Source organism: Mauremys mutica, chromosome 19 (assembly GCF_020497125.1).
Source record: "Mauremys mutica isolate MM-2020 ecotype Southern chromosome 19, ASM2049712v1, whole genome shotgun sequence".
NCBI classification, from domain to species: Eukaryota; Metazoa; Chordata; order Testudines; family Geoemydidae; genus Mauremys; species Mauremys mutica.
In genome coordinates, this window is record NC_059090.1 from 21906820 (window position 1) to 21921841 (window position 15022).

The 15022-nt window shown below is 41.8% G+C and overlaps 1 protein-coding gene across 2 annotated transcripts in view; it reads right to left on the reverse strand.

Moving 5' to 3' along the window:
• GDPD1 (glycerophosphodiester phosphodiesterase domain containing 1) overlaps positions 1–15022 on the reverse strand; it is a 61613-nt gene that overhangs the window by 1833 nt on the left and 44758 nt on the right. The window contains exon 11 of one of the 2 annotated variants that reach the window (XM_044993797.1): positions 9383–9493. The exons of the other annotated variant lie outside the window; for it this stretch is intronic. Coding sequence (XP_044849732.1) covers positions 9483–9493 — 11 coding nt within the window. The 3' untranslated portion in view covers positions 9383–9482. Of the gene's footprint in view, positions 1–9382; positions 9494–15022 lie in introns of those variants that run through there. 2 annotated transcript variants of the gene reach the window in all.

The window sequence follows — 15022 nt, forward strand, 5'->3', positions numbered from 1 at the left end:
GCTATTATACATGTTTTATAGATGGGGCATTGAGACACCAAGAGAATAATTGACCTCCCTAAGATCACACAGAAGCCTGTGGGGAAACTTTGCTTCTGCACTCTCCAAGTCCCAGGCAAGTGCTCTACCCACTAGATCATCCTTCTTCTCTTCCTACCCCCGTTTCCCCATGTGTAAATGGAGAATTAACAAAATATGCCCACCTTGTACATATTGTAAGTTCCAAAGAGGGACGCCACTATATAAGTGCACGATACCATTCTAGTGCCTTGCCCCCTAAACATCAAATAGTGGCTACGCCTAGGGGAAAGGGGAATTGTTAGGCATGTGACCAATCACAGTGAAAACACTTTTTACTATCCAATATATTTAATGTAACCAGTTCAGCGCACAAGATCTTTCAGCAACTCCTACATCAGTATGTTATACAATATATAAAAATGGTTTCTTTGCATCTTTAGATGGGGTGGAAAGAATATACCCTAAGAAGGGAGCAGCTCTCTCCATCCCCCGCCCCCCCAAAAAAGTGACATGTGTGTTCAAGAAATTAATTGAGGACTCTGACTGCTCCTCCCAATAGGATTTTTCCTTTTCAAAAAATATGTGATTTTGTTGTTGTTCTCCTGAATTTGCACTGTGTGGGTCAGACAAATACAGCAAGGTTTATTTATTTATTTATTTTTCACAATAAGCTGATTTATAATGGAAATTCCTGAGTGAACCAAACAAAGCTGCACAAGAGATGGTCTCTACGCTGATTATCTTCCAGGTCAGCTTGGTGATCTAGGCTGGATTTATTTATTTAAAATGGCTCAGTATTGCAGTATATTAAGCCAGTTTTGCTACTGCTCAGATGGATGTGCTGTACTACATCAATGACCAAAAATGTGGTAGGGTGGGAGGGTAGAATGGCTGGATCTGGACTAATCTAGGAAGCTGCATCTTTCTCTCACACTTGCAAAAAGGCTGAATAGTCTGAACAGCATGTAGAGAAATCATGAAGCTATTCAGAAGGCAGAGGTAGAGGCTTCAGTAGAAATGATATAAAACAGAGGGGCATCCAGCTTGGGAGGTCTCTTATGCTCCCTATAGCTCTGCTACTGCCTATAAGTTAAAGCAGATCAATGCAATGGGGCAATTCCCTTAGAGGGCAAACGGAGAAGCCAGTTAAACGTTTACAACCCACAAAGCCAATCACCATAACCACTGATTGCTAGAGAGCCCTCCCCAGGCCCACATTCAGGCCAATGGGTAAAATCTGCAAAAGTGCCTACATCTATTTTCAGAGTACTTAAGCTCCTAAGTAACTGCTGAAAACAGGCCGTAAGTCACTTAGGCTCTTCTGAAAAGTGTATCCACCACATCTTCCCTGCCATTGCCAACACCTAAAGGCAAAGTATTTTACTTGCAACCCTTATAGTAAATAAATACCACGTGCATCTAATAACTACGCAAGGAAAGTTCTAAGAAGCTCACCAATGTATGCTAAATGCAACACAAGGCAGGGCCAAAGAATGATGATTTAATAGGGCTGGGGAGTGCCCAGAGGTAGATATTTATTGATAAGAAATCAGTTATAAAACTAATCAGAAATGTGGTCTCTCTGGATAGTGTCGTCACCTCTTGTGCTCCCTGAAGCATTTTTTCTCTTCCCTGCCGACCCCCACACACAGAGCTGCCCTGAGTGTGTGCGTGCGTGACAGGATTCTTATTCACTCTGCAAATTGCTGATGAGGCAGATCTATCATCATCATACTACTCAGCAAAAACAGACTAATCAGATTAGTCCTTTCACATTAAAAATAAAGGGAACCTGGTGAGAACTGTTCTAACAGACACACAGCTTTGAAATCCTATAAGACCTGATCCAGCTCTCACTGAAATCAATGGGAGTCTTTCGCTTGGCTTCACTGGGAGTGGGATCAGGTGACAGTAAGAGCCCTGCAAATCCACAGATATCCGCATCATATCTGCAGGGCATGTCTGCGGATCGCGGATGGATGTGGATCCAAATTTTGTATCTGCACAGGGCTCTAGTGATGGTGGCTCTGTAAACTACCTACTTTCTCAGTGCTGTAAGCAGAGTCACAGCTCTGAATTACAGCAGTCAACAGGGCCTGTCTTTTGTCACAAATCAGAGAAATGAGAGCCATGCACATGTACACACGGACTTTCAAGACTGAGATTGTGTTGGGTTAGAGAGCACTGGTTTCCCTCTATGGTGAAAAGTGCTTAGGGGGTTATATGCTCAGACCTGAATTGAGGATTAAGATTACATGATGACAGGAGCAAGACAGGTAAACATATAGAGGAATCTGTTTTGCTCCCTATTCCTTTGATGTAGGCAAGTGCAACACGTTCCCAACTGTCCTGAATTAACTGAGCGCCAGCATTCATGGTCATAAGACAACAGAACCACCCCAAAATTCCAAACTCCTGATTCAGTATTTGATACTAAATCCTAACTAACTTGGAGCCCAGAATGCATGAGCCATGCACCTTGCCATCCAAGAGCAGGAAAGCAGGAGACGAAATGTGCTCTTACTTGGGCCAAATGCAGTTGGATTCCAAGGCAAAGAACCAAACCCTGTCAGAAAGGAACAGAGTAGTGAAAAGACCAGCTGGAGGAAAGTGACAGCGGAAAAGACTGGCAAGTGCTTTACCTTATTTCCAAGGTTTATACAGCAGCCGTGTCTGGCTTCTCATCCCGATTGCTTTCAAAATCGTGCATGTAAAAGAAACAGTGTATCTTTATCTCTTCTTTTCTGCAGGAACGGTGGGGAATATACTAACAGGCTGCTTTGTCCCTCTCCCTCCCATACCCTAAAGCCAATTCCGATCTGATTTCTGACTGACCCCTAAGACAGCAGCACTGGCTCTGTACTGCACCGTTAGTCAGAAAGAGAGCAGCCAGTGGAGTGTCTCAACCAAAAGGGATGGATAAACAATGTCTAGACAAAACCTAGAGGAAACAGTCATGGTGATCTCCTCTGTTAGCTGCCTATTCTTCCTACCCAAGGTCACTGAACAATGGAACATAGGAGCCACAATTAGAATGGGGAGGTATCAACAGGCACCTTGAAGGGGAGATTGGCCCAGACACACCTGTGCCATAATTAATTAGTTGCTTCCCACCCTAAGAGGGGCTGGATTAAAGTGGGTCAGGTGAGAGTTAATGGATACCTGGGCCTTACAAGAGGGCTGAGAAAGCTCAGTTTGGGGAATGGAACCACGGGGAACAGGCAGGTTCCCAAGGAAGGCCCTGAGCATGGTACTCTAGGAGAACCAGCCTGGGAGCTAAGTGCTCTATCCCAGAAACAGGCCCTGGGAACAGGATCCAGAGGGTGGGCTGAAGAGAAGCCTCCATGGCAGAACAAAAAACAAAACAAGAGTTTTGACTTCTGCTACTCCAGAAGGGATTAAGTGTTTTGTTGTTTGTTTTTTTAAATCAATTTGCCAGAAGGCTAAACCACATCTCCAGCACAGACTGGTATGTGGAGAGCTGAGGGGACCCACCTCAGGGAAGGAAACTGAGGCAAAGAGCACCAACAGTGCCATGGTTTACCAGCTAAGGGCACTTTTGGCAGCCATGACCTATGAGAGGAGACACTGAAATGGAGTTAGTCTAATCCGGGAGGGGAAGGAATAAAAATATTTGGCATTTATACAGTCCTTTCCACCGTCAAAGAATGTTAATGTTTGTAACTTATCAGCTTTCACAACATGCCTGAGGTGGGTAAGTATGGTCTCAATTTCACAGGTGGGGAAACAGGAACAAAGAGTTTAAGTGAAATAATATCTGAGCAAGGGGCAGAAATTCCTGGCTTCATTCCTATGCTCTCATGACTAGACCGCTATCTCTGCTGAATATAAGAGAGAACGTTTACTATTTGCGAGCAAAGATCCTGGTCATCTGCTAGGATTGTAAAATGGCTTTAAAAAAGCCTCAGTTAGCCCTGAATACACTAGTAGGTGTGACTAACTTTAAATGTATATTTTATACATGTTATTTATTGTTACACCCACAAAAAGGTTCAGAATACAACACTGTTACCACACCATTAAAATGGAGGGAAGTGCTAGTCAAAAGAGTGTCTTTTTAGCCCAGGAGAGCACTGTCACAAAGTTCTAAGAGCCTCAAGGTACATCTACACTGCAAAGAAAAACCCTGGTGCAGCATCTCAGAGCCCAGATCAATTGATTTTGGCTTATGGGGCCAAAAATAGCAGTGTACATGTTCCGTTCAAGCTGGAGCCTGGGCTCTGAAATCTAGCGAGGGAGTGGAGGCTCTTGGAGCCCGGGCTCCAACCTGAGCTGAACTGTCTACACTGCTATGTCTAGGCCCACAACCCAAACCCCACTAGCCCAAGTCAATTGGCCGAGCTCTGAGACTCAGTGCTGCAGGTTTTACTTTGCAATGTAGACATACCCTAAGTCCTGCTAAAATGTCACCTGAAAAATGTGTGGAATAGTAGACTGTGGTCTCAATATACCACTCCCACCATCACCAAGGGTTTGCATTCTTTTCTTCTGCAGTAGACACAAGCACAACTGGGCGGTAAGGAGTCAAATACAGTTAATGCATCGTGGCAATCTCACTCAGTCAAATACAGGACAAGAACAAAGTCATGATCCTAGGCCATGCTGTCTAGCATCCACACAATCTAGCATTACTCATCTTCCATGCTGGTGGCATTTGCTCTCTCTGCTATTGGCTGGTCTCCATTGCACTAACACCTTTTTGTAAGACAAAGCCTTTATTATTTTAACAATAAAAGCACAAATACAGAGAGAGAGGTGCACACACGATGGTCACCACCAGCTGCCTCAGTGTCCACTCTACCAGACTGAGACCATAGCAACAGGAGTCTACATCCTTCCAATAAGTCAATACTTAGAGCCAAATTCATTGCTAGGATAGGCCCATTGAAGTTAGCGGAGCTGGAGTTTGAGCCTGGCATTTAAATAATTAGAGAAAAAACATGTTTAAAAAAAACAACCTAGTGTGTGCCGGGGGTCCTGGAGTGTAATCCTGCAGCACCCCTTTCCCACAGCTAACCATCAATGAGATAATTGCTAGAACATGATGTGTGTGTTTGTAAAAAAACAAAACAAAACAAAACAGGCACGTGTCCCTTTTTTAGGGGCATACTGTCTAATACTCTAGGAATAATCAATCAGTTAATGACATCTCTCTATAGGAACTAAAACATGACAGGTGTTTTGCTGATCAGACTTTGATGTTTATCCAAGTGCTTCTTGGGCAAGTATTCACTCACACCTCCACACACACACCCAGTCCTCCATGGCGGCTTTTCTCATGAGGCTGCTCACCCATGAAGGAAATACAGTCATGGTTGGGACAGGAAAATAAGCAACAATTAAGTCCATCCCAAGCACCGGCATCCTTATAGATGCATGCTAGATAATGCTGCTGCCTGAAGCAGTCCACACAAAATGGCTGAAAATATAAGTAAGTCTACTTTTTCTTAAAACTCATATCCATTGCAGTTAAGGGGTCGGGCCTTTTTCATTTCATTTTCAGAAAGAAAACACAGCATGGAAACTTTTTTGAGAGGATGAAGATGAGAAATGCTAATCAGTTAAATATAGGACAGGGAATGCTTGGATACAGAGTACTTAAAAAACCTGTCTGGAAACCAGAGACTCCCTTCTTGGGTATCTCCAGTCATGAATATGAGGAGATACTGATGTACCTGCTCCCAGGGTGTAATTCCAGTGCAGGGCATCCAACTTCGAAGAGCTTTGTCTCATCAAGGTCATGGACTGTAGCCACCAGGCTCTCACTTATGGTTCTATCAACTCCTTGAGGTCACTCATTCACTTGTCATGGAGCTTTAGGTTGGGTAGCCACAGGATGGAAGCTATTTTGGGTGCTGATTTGTACACTGCTGCTTAAAAGAGGAAGGATGTCTTCTGGTGAACGCACTGGTCTGGGACACAGAAAACCTAGGTTCAATTCCCAGCTGTGCCATTGTCTTTCTTTGTGACCTTGGACAAGCCACTTAATACAGATTATCAAAGGCACTTAGCACCCAGCACTGAAAGAAAAAAAAAACAAAAAACACCCAACCACACAACTCAGTGGGAACTAAAGATGTTCAGTACCCAGGTTCAGAGAATCAGGTCATTGATCTGCCTGGGCCTGGAAAATGGGGATAAAAATACGATTTTTTTAATATCTTGTCTAGTCAGATGCTCTTTGGAGCCCGGATCATGTCTCACCATGTGTATGTACAGCACCTAACCCAATGGGGTCCCAATCTCAAGCCCACTGTAATATAGAGAACTTCAAAGACCATTTGGTAGCAAATGATTGTTTACACCACAGCTAGCCAGTCACTGCTTCTTGGAAAGACGGTGTCTTATACATGACTATCAGTCATCAAACTGTCTGCACTGTGCATACAACTTGAGTGTTTTTCCCACTTGATTCTAATATTTGGGTTTATTTCACCCATCAAGGCAATGTAGCATGATGAGAATCAAGCCAGCAAGAGGCTTGCAATTCAGATTTCTCCAGTGCCCACCTGTGATGGAAGACATTGTCCAGTGACAGTTCTGTCATTGACAAAGAAGGATGTACATGCAACTGTGCAGCACTGTGGTCTCATTTTATTCTGAGGGTGGATAGTTAGGAGATTCGTTATCTCCAGCATTCAGTCAGGTGTCTCCCTCCCCCCCCAAGCATGCAGTTTTGTCAAGGATAGGCCCCTACCTAGATTTGTATCCTTTTTGGGAAAGTGCTGTGGTAATTGGTTACTTTTAAGTTTACTCTCGTAATAAAAAATTATCTGGCACCTTCCATTTCAAAGCTTTCACATGAGTTAGTGTAAGCCACTAACATCCACCCCATGCACAGCTATACTCTTCTGATTTAACATGAACCTATAACAATGCCAAACAGTCACATTTTATGGTATTCCTATGAAAGTTGTAATCTTAGATACCGCCCAAATCATGGGTCAAAATGGGACTGAATCTCAACATCTCTATGAACTGATGGCAGCCTCCAGATAAAACTATCTTTTGCTCAAGAATCTGAATCTTTATTTAAAAAATTTAAGGTTTAAGTCTTATGGATGCAAAGAAAACCTTCAAAATATGAACCAGATTTAAAACTGGACACATCTGCTTGAGTCTGCAGATGACTGACACAATAGTTCTAAGAGGGGTGAACTGCCCCTAATATGAATTCTAATAATGATCAGTTTAATGTCAGCCTTTTTATTTCACTGCTGATCCAAACATGCAAGAAAGAGGAGGGATGCTCCTATGAAGATCTGCACAATCTGCTGCAAATGGTGTTTAATTCTGCAATCTCTTAGTTTTTGGGTAGAACCTTAGACTATCACCATCTGTTCCTGTTTCCCCTGACACTTCTCAGTCTGACCACTTGCTAGAAACAGTCAGCCAAGGATAGTCTATCCTATTGATGTAGCACTGGCAACCAGAAATCCTGGGGGAGAGAAGATTCTATAGTGTCAGACAGAACTTGAATGGGCTCTCATGCTTGAAGAGATGAGGATAAGAGTTAAGTTGTGGGAGGCTCCGAAATCAAGGGTAATTAGCTCAAATTCAGACAGGAACAGCCAGGGGAATCCAGAAAAGGGGTTTAAAGAGGATCGAGGCAGAGAGAACAAACCCTTTAATTCCTTCACCCTCATAGTTCTGAAATGCATCCACCAAGATTCCAGTTAAACACCAGATGATGGGACATTCCATGCAGCCTGTCAATAGTGTTTCTTAATCAAACAGAGTAATCACTGCTATGTGAGGTGGACATGCACTTCCTTATGGGCAGCGTGTAAGCTCCATATGGCACTCCTGGGCCTTCTGGCCCAAAGAGACAGGGAAACACTAACATGGAAATCATGACAGACTGGCAGCAAGGGTAGTTTGCATTTTCTTCTGTTCATCTCCCTCTCCTCAGCTCCAAGGGCACAACCTCAACACAAATGATAAAGTCAAAACATGCAGCAGATAAGCATCAGCCCCTCTCCTGCTTGAGACAAACTGCATCCGATTTAGTTCTCTGGATTCACCTTACCAAGCCATTTCACTTCTCCCGGCCTCAGTTCTCCCATCTGTATAATGGGGAATATTACCACCCCCCTTGGTAAACTTCTTCAAGATCCCCTGATCAAAAGTGCCGTATAAATGCACGATTATTTACAGAAATTACAAGCTTTGCTCAGCAACCACTAGATGGTACTATAAAAGGCTTTGGAAAGCAACAACTAAAGCCTAGTGAATCAGGGAAAGGCAAAATGCCAAGTGTGCTGCACCTGCCACACTCCATATACCATAGCCAGATTATTCAGAAAAGCAGCACCTAAATCATGTTTTAAAATATCTTTTACACAGCAGTATGCCAGTCTGTGATGTATTACAAGTCTTCCCATCAAAACAAGACTCAGCGCATGCTCCAACCATTCAGATCCTCTCTAAGGAGAAGACTTCTGTGAAGACAGTTTAGAAGCTGTATTTAAAACCTGAGATGGGCATTTAAAGGGATACTGACATTAGAAACATTGTTTTGTTTTTATAGTTGTTACTTCAGTTATTAATGCCTTAGATTGATGAAACAAATAATTGATACAAATCTAATTTATTTTTCCATCAATGTATGTAGTTGCTTTACTTTCTACATTTCAACCAACTTGGAAGATTACAACAGATTAGTCAATTTCCCTTTTGTTTATAGACAATTTCAACTCCATTTCACTTTCAGATTCTCAAGCATTAGCACAACGTTTGGGTTGGAGTTTAGGCATTCTCTACATAAAAAAATGATTTCAATTCAATTCATAATTTATATCGAGGGAACATTTATAAGTAGTTATAAAGAATTAATATACATGTTACAGACATGAGAAGGTGGTGTAATTTTTGGTTAAAATTTTAAAACCCCTTGAGCAGGTGTTACAGATGGTTATAACAAACCTTTGGATTCTATAACGATGGATAAAATGATTAATAGTTTTAGTAAATTATTAATTATCCCTCTATGGATGTATACATTATTCACAGTGTGTGTGTGTGTGTGTGTGTGTTTTATATATGTGGCTTTGTACAGATATTTAACAAGATCTATATTTTAGGCCTAACCTACTTAAGTGTTCTTCCATCAATTAGCAACCAAATTTTGAGGTAACATCTTAAATTTAAAAAACTAGGTGCTTATATGGCCTCTGATCAGTGTAGCACCTGAATGCCTCACAAACATTATTGTATCTTCAAAACATTTTTATGTGACAGTGTTATCCCCCATTTTATATATGGGGAACCTAAGGCACAGAGAGATAAAGTGACTTACCCTCCATCACACAGGAAGTCTGCAGAAGAGCAGCAGCTGAACCCCCATCTCCCAGTCCAGTGCCTTAATCACAAGCCCATCCTTCCCTGCCTCTCTGTATTCTAGAACTCATGCACTGTTTAAAAAATATCCAGTTTGATTTTCACATGGCCACTGAATTGAAAAAAACAAAAACAAAAAACAAACAGTTACTTTGGTTATGTTCAACTCCCCTTTTGCAAGTTGAGCTCAATACAAAGGACACATGACTTCTGTTTTCAATGTCATCTTACAAGACTGGCCTAGAACCTAGTTGCCTTCCTGGCACCTAATTCTGCAGCCTTACTCATGCGAGTAAAGGTTGCAAGACCCATTGCTTTACCGAAAGGCCAACGAACAGCTAAATCTCTTCTTTTCAGTCTTTGAGGAGCTGTCAGACAGCAGCAACCTTGCAATGTAGAGAAGTCAGTGCTACTGCTAAGGTATGGCAGGGAGAGCAAGCATTGTAGCTGCAGGGTGCCCACCTTTGCTTTTCATGTCAGTTTCATTACAGCTGAGCCTAGAATTCAATAACCAGTTAAGACAGACAACAGTGTGGATTGCCAAACTGCAGGAGAAAACTGAACATGTAGAGAAGGTGCATGGCTGGTAGGGAGAAGGGATTTGAAACAAATCATTTGCTTTTGCTCCTACCAGCAAAACCTGCTTGGGCTATAAATAAATAAGAACTGCAGGAAGAACTAATACACACACACTTACTTACAGCCTAACAATTTGTGTAATGTGATGCTAGCCCTTAACCTGAACTGGCTAAACTTAACAAAACTTCAGTAGACTAAAGTGAGATAGTAAGCAATCACCCAAAAGGTATACTAATAAGATGCAATTCCTCATCCCTCAGCTATATTCCTATACGAGGTAAACTACATGTCAAACCTGTAATTAAATAGGAGTCACAGTATCAGGACATGGTAATATTCTCAAGTTATTATTTAAAATTATGTAGCATCATAGGGTGTAAATAGCATTTGAAACAGTGAACAAAAACACAGGTCCTGCCTGAATGATCTTACAATCTAGGTTATGACTTGAAATTAAGGACACCAAGGAAGAGTTCTTCCCATTTACTGCAGACATAGAAACATTTTTTATTTGTAGCCACAATTTTTCTTTCCCTTTAATAGTGAAATATGCTCATACTTCAAATAGTTTTACCCTATTATGCTGCTTCTGTGTTCCTTACATTACTCTGTTATCTGAATGTGAATCCTTCCCATGGCAACAAATTTTGTTTAGGGCATAAATGCGGCTCCACTATCCCTGTCTATCCTGGACCACTCTTTGCAGTCCCATAAGTTTTTCCTCTCAAAGTACTGTTTGATGTAGAGATTCTTCTGAGCATCCCCTTTTCCGTGTTCCTCCAGCTACCCAATGGCTTGCCTGCCATGGCAGATACTGTGGCTTCATTCTTAACACACATCCCAGATAGTTCCATCTTCTTTTCACGATAACTTTAGAGATAATGAGTTGTTGAACACTCTGATGAATCTCAGCATTTATTAAAAATTCATTCCATTGAATATCTAGTATTATCCTGAGGCATTTGCTTTCAAAGACATTTAGATGTCCATCTGTACCTTTGGTGGATTTCCAGCTTTCACATCCATAGATTATGGTAGAAATAACATTTGAGTTGAAGATTGGTAGTTTGGTCTTTGAACTGTAGATTTTTTGATGATCAAATCTTGTTTAAGCTGCCACTTTGCCAATTCTTGAGATTATTTCCTTCTGAATATCCCATTGGCTTGCATGTTGCTGCCAAAGTATGTGAATTGACTCAGCTCTTGTATGCCTTCTTACATAAAGCTTGAGTTAGGAGTTGCTGGAGTCCTCATTAGTTTTTTTCATAACTAATTATTCACCCTGTCTTTATTTTTTTAAACAATGGTGGACAGTCTTTTGGTCTTTGCTTGCATGTTTGTTGAGCTGTTGCTTAGAAGAGCTAAATCAACAAAATCTACATCTTGTTGAGTACTGTTGTTAAGCCATACAATGCCTGTTTTGTATCCATCTACACTTTTCTCTCATAATGAATTAATGGCAATATCAAACAGGAGAGGTGACAATGCATCCTTGTTTGATACTACACCTCTACCCCAATACAATGCTGTCCTCTGGAGCCAAAAAATCTTATCGTGTTATAGATGAAACTGCGTTATATCAAACTTGCTTTGATCCACCAGAGTGCGCAGCCCCACCCCCCTGGAGCACCGCTTTACCACGTTATATCCGAATTCGTGTTATATCGGGTCGCGTTACATCGAGGTAGAGGTGTAGTATCTATGTTAAACTAAACTATTCACTCAAATGTGCATTTATTTTAACAGAGCAATTTGCACATTGATATAGAGCCTTGATTATGTTAATTATTTTTGTTGGTATACTATAGCACTTCAAGAAACTGCATTATCCTATCTAGTAAGTCATCTGCCTCCTAAATTGGAATATTTGGACATTACCAGGACAAACTAGTCAATCTTACATTTAGTAAAAACTTACTGAACTGATCTCACTGATCTCTGAACTGTTAATGTTTTGTAAGCTGCACCTTTAATAAGATAAAATGTTTGCTGAAAATTGTACTCTCAGGCGATCGCTGAGAGAAAAAAAACTTTTCATTAAGACAAAGGGAGCGTTCACATTAAGGAACTGTTTGAATACCAGCATAATAATCCGACAGCATGTATACTTTTCCACGTCTATAGAAATCCTTTAACTGAAGAGCATTAATAGATTAAGTCTCACAAACACCCCTCTGACGTAAATAAGAATTATTATCCCTACTGTATACAGCTGGTAAAAACTTCTTTGAAGGGCAAAAGCAGACATCCTTAGCTTCTGTATTTTCAATAATCTCTGTTTGGTTTGACAGGAATAGCTGGACCTATAGAATTAATATTGCAGCACAAGAGAATCAAAAAACTGCACATATTTTTGGGAAGCTTTGCTGACCTGCCTCTCCAAGTGCTGCTATCATAAAACTGGACATTTTATACAAAGACCACCACTGGGACAGAGTGTAGTTCAGTTACAAAAGGAGACTGGAGGCCAGGACTCCTGGGTTCCATACCCATATATACCAGTGACTTTTGCTGCATGGCTTTGGACAAATCATTGCTCTGTGCATTAGTTTATTCATGAGTCAATGGGGATAATATTATTTACCTACATCACAGTAGTGCAATAAGACATAATTAATGTTTGTGAAGTGCCTCAGGATTGTTGTGTGCAATATGTGGGAGGGCTAAGTATTATTAATTATGGTATTTCCTGCAGCTGTAAGTGGCATGGCCAGTCTGGTGACACTTGAACTTCCTTAAGTGAAGTCACCCCCAGTTTCAGGAAGAAGCCTATATATAGCGCTAACAAGTGAAAAAGCTCTCGAACTAGACTGACTGATATTGACACTGGGTGAACAGTCTCAAAGCAACAAGCCTGGACTAGGCAGGTAGATATATTGTGAGGCAGATATCGTGGGCTATGAGTCATGCTCCAGCAAGTGTGGAACACAAAGGCAAGCAAGACACTGCAGAGAGATGAGAAGAAAGTTGCCAGACTCACTCATCCCACGATGAACAAGGGCAGGGACTGAGGGGTGCAATGTTAAGCATGACCTAGGACCAGGACATCAGCTGTCTTCAGACCCAGATGTCATATCTAGCAGTTCACCAGAGAAACATCTCTATAATCTCTATTCTCCCCACCCCAGGAGAGCAGACTGCAGTTTTAATTCCACTAGTGAGACAGAGAGGGTGCCAGACCCTCAACTGGTGAAAAAGTCATCGTAGCTCCACTGAAGTCAATGGAGACATGTGGATTTACACCAGCTGAAGCTCTGGCCCAAAGAGGTGAAAAGGCCTTATGAATGCAAGAGAGCCAGAAGAATCTCATCTTTGTGCTCCAGTCTCTTCAACTTGAGCCAAAGAACAGCTTTGGCAGAAGAGAGGATTTTGGAAGGAAGAGGTAACTTTTACCCTGAGCCTTTGGATTGTGGGATCTTTTGTGATTACGTCTCAGAAAAAACAATAAGGGGGAAAAAGGGGAAATCTGAAGGGACAAATCTGCAGGCCTCCAACATGAGGAAGAAAATAATTTAAAGGACATCTTGGTACTGCTTTTGAGCAATGGGTGAGCCCATAACCCTAGCCATAACTTCATTGGCCTAGATAAAGCCTATAGAGCCTCACTGCTGACAGCTAATGGAGATCTCGCTTAAGCTCAAGTAATCAAGGCCTCGTATTCACCTTCCATGCCACATGGGTGGTTTAGATGGTGACTGATGTCCAATGCAGCCATCTCTTCACTGCAGATGGGTTTTCTACCACTTCCTTTGTGACTGGAGAAGCGTCGATGAGTATGATGGAAAGCAGTGCCCAGTGCAACAGAAAGGGAGGAATGGCTTTTTCCTCTTCCCCAACTCTTGTTGAGAACCAGAAGAGGGCTATGGAATAGTCTCCACTTTCCGAAATGCTTGCCAGGGTCTTCATCCGTGCGACAAATGAACTTAATTAAATACTTTTAGTACCATGTACTCAGTTATTCAGTGAGATGCAACACCTTTGAGAGAATGTAGGTTTCCAGATAGAGATGCTGCCTTTGTCAACAAGAGACCCACCATCTGAGTTCCGTCCCCCTTATTCCCACCCCACCTCTCTCTCTCACACACACACACACACACGAAACTCCATGACACAAAACTGTAGACCCAAAGTATCCAAGAGGCAATTGAACTACACATCTAGTTCTGCCACTGCTACTCAGATTTTGACACTCTGTAGTTGAAGTCTAGCCCTTGGAAGTGAGCCCTAACAAACCAAAAATAGTACAGAATCACACTCTAGTGTCCAAGACATCTTTCTTGAGGGAGAGAAGTGAAACATTTTACCTTTATTTCCTGCCTGGTGTCCCCAGAGCTTAACCTGGTCTTCCCAACTACTTAGAGGTCTGCTTTATTGGTCGGTCTGTTGGGACAGGAATGCTTTAGCTAATCCAATGGGAATGGAAAAGGAGCCTCCTCTGCACTTACCGCCAAATATCTTGGTTGCTAGGCACTTATATTAAGGAAGTCAGAGATCTTGGCCCTGCTAATCCCACTAAAACCCTATGCCAAGTAAATAGGGGTCTTCTGTTATGTATGGGAAATTAAGATGCCCCTTATAAGTAGAAGCCTCTTTCAGATCATTAGTTCCTTGGTATCTACTGTTTGCAGGGTGTCTAGCACAGTAAGGATGCAACCTGTTTGAGGCCTCTAGGCATGACTGCAACATAAATGTTAAATACAATAATCATGAAAATGCACTGGCAGGAAGTTACCATTTGGAGAAACTGCCAGGTGACTGAAGAGAGCAATAGCAGGAGACTAGTGATATTACCACCACCACCACTCCCCATTTACCTACTCTCCACTGGATGGGAACACTAAATATGCTTTCTGTACTTGAGGACAAAGGGCAAACACACAAACACAAATGCTACATTTTTGGTTTTAGCTCTAATCTGCTTTTCTTACCTCTGTCCTGCAATACCATCTTTTAATCTAGAACATTTGAAATCCTCTGTGGCTCCAAACAAACATAAATGCAACAGTTTCAATCCCATACTGTATTATGGACACCCAGTTTGGTCCACAGCTTCTATCATCTC